At 42.5% G+C, this 6,939-nt stretch overlaps 1 protein-coding gene across 1 annotated transcript in view; it reads right to left on the reverse strand.

Annotated features, from left to right (window-relative positions):
- Positions 1-6,058: 6,058 nt before the first annotated feature.
- Positions 6,059-6,939, reverse strand: part of MTMR9 (myotubularin related protein 9) — a 22,648-nt gene continuing 21,767 nt past the window's right edge. Inside the window, exon 10 of the mRNA XM_009577831.1 lies at positions 6,059-6,428. Within this exon, the coding sequence (XP_009576126.1) occupies positions 6,265-6,428 (164 nt within the window). The 3' untranslated portion in view covers positions 6,059-6,264. The remainder of the gene's footprint in view (positions 6,429-6,939) is intronic.

The raw sequence follows: 6,939 nt of genomic DNA on the forward strand, positions 1-6,939 counted from the left end.
TAACGTGCATTTTACCGCAGTAAGTCATACAGCCCATTTAATGGGCATTTTGCTCTTATGGCATGCCTCATTTGCAGAGCTACAGCCCTCCCGCACACTGCACAGCAACATTAAAGCCTTCAGCGTTTATGGCAGAGTGCCTTACCTGCACAGCCATGACCCACGATGCTTAAGACTGGCTGAAAGGTAAATGGCAGTACAAAGAAGAGCAAGCTTCAACTCATTTTATGTAAACAAGCACAGAAGTACATTTTCCCTGAAAAGCAGCAGGAGCAAACGCTGAATTTATGTGACCAACCTGGTGAATTCCCATGGGAATTCAACAGCAACTTTGTGTCTTTTTTTTCCCCGATTATTTTATCCCAAGCAAAAGTTTTGCTCACTAGATTTGCAACCAAAAATTGTCCTAAAACCCCAATATTTATATGAGAAACAAGTTTTCTTCTCTTCTGTGTAGTGGCCGGGTTGTCTGCCAGTACTTTAAGATACTGAGGGAGCAGGTTTTGAGCTTTAAGAGCAAACCCTCCATTAGCGTGACCTGCAGCATCAGATAAAGCGATCTAAAGCCATCAGCAACACTCTTGCAACAGAACATCAAAGGATCATCATCTCCGGCTCCGAAAGACAAATACCGCAGGCTTGTCTTGACATTTACACAGCAGTAGAAACTGTGAGCAACCCAACACAGTCCAGCATCCTTGAATTACATTTAATGCACAACAGTAGTTCCTCCTCATTGTTTTCTTTCAGTGCTTGGGGGAAAAACTGGCAGCATGGAAGAGAGCCCTACAACGGCACTAAACAAAGACACTTGGGTTTTCAAAAAAGAAATGCCAACGGCCTCAATCTGCTGAGTTTTAGCTTCCTCAGGATCTGTTGGTGCCACAGCATGTACAAGATACTGGGATTTGGAAGCTGCACAGTCACCACCAGCCAGAGGAACCCAATACTTAATGAGGTGAGCTCATGGACATCCCATCCGTAGGCGTTCACTGGTTTCCCTGCCAGGTTGCTGCTTCTCATGAAGCTTGTAGGAACGTAATCGCCTTCCTATTCCCTACCCTGCAAAGCCTCAAAGTTGGTGAACAGGTTAGAAAGGGGCGAGATGGGACAGATCCGATGCCAGATGACTTAAGAAAGGGAGGCTTGGAAAGCCACGCTAGAGTTCAAGTGAGTCACAGACTGGGCACCAAGCAGAGTCTGCCTCCGTCTTCTCCAGTCCCTCCCATCAGGTGTTTCTACGCATTGAATCAAAACATCATGTTTTACATGCAGGTAATACGGGCGAAAAAAAAAAAAAAATCCATCACAGCTGCCCTGAACAGCCTGTTTGAACAGCACAAGCTTTTTAAAGGCATCGTGTTTTCATGAGTGACATCTCAATTGTAGTTTGAATCCAACACATGGCTTTATAGGCTTTTAAATAGAGCCTTTATGGTTTTGGTTTTCCTTTATTTATTTGGTTTTAAACTGTTGGACTTATGATGCCCTCTTACCCATGCCTAAATAAAAACATAAGAAGGAATTTCAATAAATAAAGAGAAATAAAAAAAAATTTCAACACTTGATCAGATAGTTATCTTCTCCCCTCCAAAAAGCATGCTTAAATCAAATCAGGCTGCCTGATTACAGCTAAAAATATTTTAAAATAGACCCACTCTGTTTCAGCTGGGACTCTGCAAACATTTTGCACAAATAGGGACTGAATATCAATCTTTTCACATCAAAACCTTCAGCACCCTTCACTATGTTATCATACGGGACTGCACAAGCTGCAGGGCAGCACACACACCCAGAGTCTCCATATGCTGAAATGCCAAAAGCCACAAAAATTCTTCACCTTCCAGAGGAGTTGCAGAGACCACAAATGATGCTGCAGGGAAACAGACAGCCCAGTGGTTCACAGCTTACCGACCCACCAGCCAGGAGAGATCCAGGCGTTTCCATGGTTCACAGCCTCTGTTTCCCAAGAGCTGTTTGTCCTTTTTTTGCTCCTTCCCCTGGCAAGTACCCACCTCCCTTAAAAAACAATAGGTAACCATGACCTGAGGTCTACTGATGGACTTCTTGCAAGGTTTTGCTTCAGTCTGAACCACCCTCCCTTTGAAGGCATCTGCCTGCCTTCTTTTAGAGAGTTCAATACAAGCATAAAATCTTAGCTAATTGAATTGTTTATCCATCATGTGAAGAGCTGGTGTCAAAGGACCAAAACCATGGCAGCAGAGCTCCGCAAGCCATGCACAGACTCAGAGTCTCAACCTTCTCCTTTCCATGCAGCCCTGCAGCACAAATCCCTCTTCTACCACCACAGCACGTGTTCAGCTGTGAAAGAAAACACACATGAGCTGAAAAGAACCAAAGTTTCAGGCAAGAGCTAACATCCAAGTCACACACACGCATCCCTCCAATGGAAAGTGAAGGCAGTACTAATAAAGAAGATTCAGCACTGTAATTAAAGAACTTTTTAGAGTCTTCAAGGTTTTAATTTGAACAGACATTTCTACTATGTTCTCAACATATCTACAGCAAAGTTTACAGCCACTTTGTATCTGTTTTTCTGCCCTCAAATGGCTAAGCAATTTTAGTTTTTCTCATATTTGTTACTTTTTTTTGCAAAATATTCAACACCACAGTGGCTGGGATTCTGTACACGTACAGCATACATCTAACAATAGCACACAGCTCCCAGCCCTATTACTTATTTCATTTTTTAAAAAAATCAAGACTGATGCAGCAGCCAAGTCCAATTAGCAATTCCAGATGTTTGGACAGAAGTGCACTCATCACTTGAATTTGTACTAGTTAACAGATACATAGCACACATCACACAGTGCTATTCAATGTCACACAGTTACAAAAAAAGGGAGTGCTAATATAGACATTTTCCCCTCATACAGGAACCTGTACACCATAGCACTTTCCAAGGCTTTAGCAAAGCATACATTAGACGCCAATATGCTGTACAGTGCAATTTAAGTTATATCATATGCAACATGGACAATAGTGCACTTAAACCGGTCGCCACATTCAAGAGTTAGATCAATACAATCAAGATATTGAAGGTACATATTCCCTTATGAAAACTGTGCAAGTTAGTTTCCCTTTTTTTTTTTTTTTTGGTAAATGGCAGAGTGTCCGCATTGACTGACCCCAGAGTTTGGGGAAGGGGGCCCTCAGTGTCCAGCTTATTACACAAACAGCTATGTGCAAAAGAGCAGAAGCAGGGGTGTCAGCAAGAGCATAAGGCAGCGTCAGACTGAAAAGCCAGAGCCAGGCACAGTGCTTACAGCTCAGGAAGACGCAGGTAACCTGCAAACAGGGTGTCGGTGACTTCACGGGGCAGAATCCGACAGACATCCCCCTCTAAGAGGAAGCAAGCTGATCATCAACATTAAAAACGTGAATAAATACGGTGGACATGCAGGTAAGCAAAGAACTGGAATGCTCCGCTGTGGATTATACCAGTAGCCACCAGTCTGGAGCCTGAGAAGCAGTGGGAATGAAAAGGGGAATGTGCGAGTAACCTGACACAAGAGGTCTGTGAACCATCTTCTCCCAGGAGGACCAGGAAGGGTCCACACATCTTGTCTCAGTTCCACCACATGCAATACCTTGCAGGACTGCTCCAGTAACATCTCCCAAAGGTGATTACTTCCAGGTTAACTTAAGCCTCCAGGTCCTCCTGTCTGCAGTGAATACAAGGTGATGCACGGCAGAGGAATCGGGGAAGAAACTGCTGTGGCTGCTCAGAACACCACTAGCATTTTCACATGAAGGCTGTGATCCACACTACCACTAATCCAAGGCAAGCACACAGCACTTGGGTGTGGATTCAGTCCTGAAACACAAGTCGAGGATGAAATGCCAGCTCAGAGAGAATTTTCTGCCTTTTGTTAGCTGTCACAGCTGGTTACCCAATTTCCTCAGATGCCTGCAGTTTGCATGAGAGACTAGAGCAGCCAGGCAATTAGATCAAAAAAAACCCTCTTTGCTTCTCTATTATTTAGCTCAATATATAATTACTATGTTAGGAAATTGCATAACCTTTAAGTGTGTTTTATGTATAGTCTATTATGGGGAAAATAATGCCTTCTGAATCCTTCCCGTCTGGCTAGAGCTAATGTATTTCAGATGTACAGGAACAGTACAAATTCTGAATTGGATAGGGACACAACACCCAGGCAGGTGCAGATCCCACAGACATAATTTTAAAGGGTGAGCAATAATTTTAAGAGTTTACATTTGCAATATACCCAGACGGTAGCTCCAGAAGCCAGGGTCTGGAGATGGGAGGAAGGCATAGCCAACTTGTGCCTCCCCTGTTACGCAGTACAGATCACCAGCCACCCTGAGAAGCATTCCCTATGTCAGACTTCATTTAGTGAATGAGACTGTCACTCTCCAAACCTAAAAAGAAATTGGTATTACAAGTAGGGGGAATTATTCTTCTGCCTTCAGTGAATAACGGTTTAAAAGGGATCTTTTTATTTTTTAAGCCAGATGACTTTAGGACTAAGTTTAGGTTAGTCAAGGAGAAAATAATTAAGGAAATAACGACTGAAGCAAAAGGCATTAAGGTAGCACTTAATCACTATTACATAATTTTATACAGTTTCCTTGGTCATAGAACTTTTTTTAGAATATATTTAGTGGTTACATGATTTTTGCAGAAGATTACTCTCCAGATACTTCTATGACAACTAAAGAGCCTCCATTTTCAAATATATCTATCTATCTTTATGTGAAGTGGCTTTTAAATAAAGGCAGCTTCATTCCAAAACAGCATAAAGTGTCACGGAAGCTCAAGAGTTTCCAGAGAGATCAATACTGACCTAACGCAGCTCCATTCATTTCAGTAGAAACAGGCTAACAGCAAGCGCCTTTTCAGATAATCCCAGCCACATGCACTGTTGTTAATTCAAATCTTCTCAGTCGCATACAGCTACCAGTGGAATCAAGCTGAAGAAGTGTCTAGGCGAGTTAATATTTTAGACCCACTTTTATCTGTCTTCTTAAAGGAGAAAAAAAAAATCTCTAGCAAAACTTCCGATTTTATAAAAAGAGCAGATTGCAGCCACAGAAACACAAAGATCAGCTACAAAATACAAAGTTACTTGGAAAAAAGCTTATCCCTAAAGTCTTTAAGCAGTTTTAGCAGCTACAAATGATCTAAACTATTAGCATTTTTGTAGTGTAACAGCCTCTTAATCTGCAGCAGCTACCTGGTATGTTAGACCACCTTGACTCCCAACTTCTGCTTTTGATGTTTCACAAAACACAGAGCGAAAGCATGAGAGGAAAAAGCACACCAGGTGGAGCAAAAGTGCTTTGTTGAGCTGTAGATTAAGTGCTGCTCTTGCACCCTAGCAATGCTGTGAACCTGCTCAAATGTAGAAAAAAAACCAGTGCAGTCCGAAGTTTCAAGAGGGTAGCTTGGCACTAGTTAAAAGGACAGCTCTGAGCCACAGTTCTGCAAGTGAACACCTCCACCAACTACTTAACCTTTTTGTTTTCCAGGTAGAATAAAAGAAGTTTGTTATTCCTTAGGAGATATTTGTCCGTGAGGGACAATTCCACCTCAAGGTCATGGCTTAAACATTAGCAGCAGAATCCCTACTTCAGTTCTGTATTGCACTGAAATTTCTTGCTCTGGTTTGGTATTCAACTCACTGCTCCCAAGCCAATGCTTACCACAAAAAAACAAGTGTTAGATGTGAAGGCTGCTGAGAGTATCATATAGACCAGTAGAACCTGTAGTTAGATTATACCATTTTCTAGTTTTTCTAGCAAACTAAAGAACTAAGCTGCCTTACTTACTCTTGGAGAGAAAAGGTGCTTTCAGACTAAATGCCTTTACCTATCTATATATAACTTTGTATTTTAATCCTGCCAGGTGTTTAGAGAGTTCAACAAAACCAGAAAGTCCAAAATCAATTTGAAACATCCTGTCTCTTGGCCCATCCTGGTCATCCATACAGTTGGGTGGAGGTAAGAGTTCCAGCTTCTGCTGACACTGTACACAATTTCGAGAAAGAAAAGCTGCCAAGAGAGGACACCATGCCCAGTTGTGTATGTCTTCTGTAAACAAAACAGAAATTCCTCCCAAAAAGCAGGGAGGTACATAGTGTGAAGTGACGGTTTCAGCAGCGGGAGGACTGAGGGTCAACTGTACCCAGAAGGCTCTGCAATACATGCACTTCCCATGTTTAGTCTTTAACATAAAGGGGACTGGAAAGGAAAGACCTGAGGCAAAGCCCTGCCAGCTCACAGGTTCTCCTGCATCCTATCATCTGTTTCCATCTCTGCTAGCTGCCTCCTCAGTGCATTAACCTTTGCCTGAAGTTCCTTGTTGTATTTTATAATGTTGATCATTTCTTCATGGGCTTCGTCTAGGAACTTGGAAGGCCTGTTCCACCGGAGGAAGACACCTGAAAGCCCAGAGACAGCACAAGTCAGAAGGGTTTCTTGTTACAAGGAGGAAGTGTTATTCATATGCCATCAGCTCTCAAGTAATGTGCATACGGTTTATACATTTTTTCCCCCACCCTCACCCCTAAATAGCATTTAGAAATACTGACCCTCCTCTCCAAGTTCACCATTCTATTAAACAAGGTTAATACAGAAAAAATGCAGGGTTTTCATTCCTTTTTTCATATACTGATCAGACCAATCCATATTCAGTCTCCATCCTGCCATGACAGCCTGCTTGCTTCACTGTAATTGACCCTTCAGCATACACGGGATGGAGAAAGTTTCTGCAGCAGGGAACCTACTGCACACAGATTGTCCTGGCCAACATGGTCAGTAATGGAGAAAGGGAAGTCTTGGTTGATAGAGAACAAAAGCCTGAGGCCTGCAGAACATCTATAGATTAGGCTGTATCACTGCAGAAATACTAAGCTGAGAAGTTAAACGGTACTAGTAAGACTCCCTGGGAAA

This window comes from Fulmarus glacialis, unplaced genomic scaffold (genome assembly GCF_000690835.1).
Source record: "Fulmarus glacialis isolate BGI_N327 unplaced genomic scaffold, ASM69083v1 scaffold9075, whole genome shotgun sequence".
Lineage (NCBI taxonomy): Eukaryota > Metazoa > Chordata > Aves > Procellariiformes > Procellariidae > Fulmarus > Fulmarus glacialis.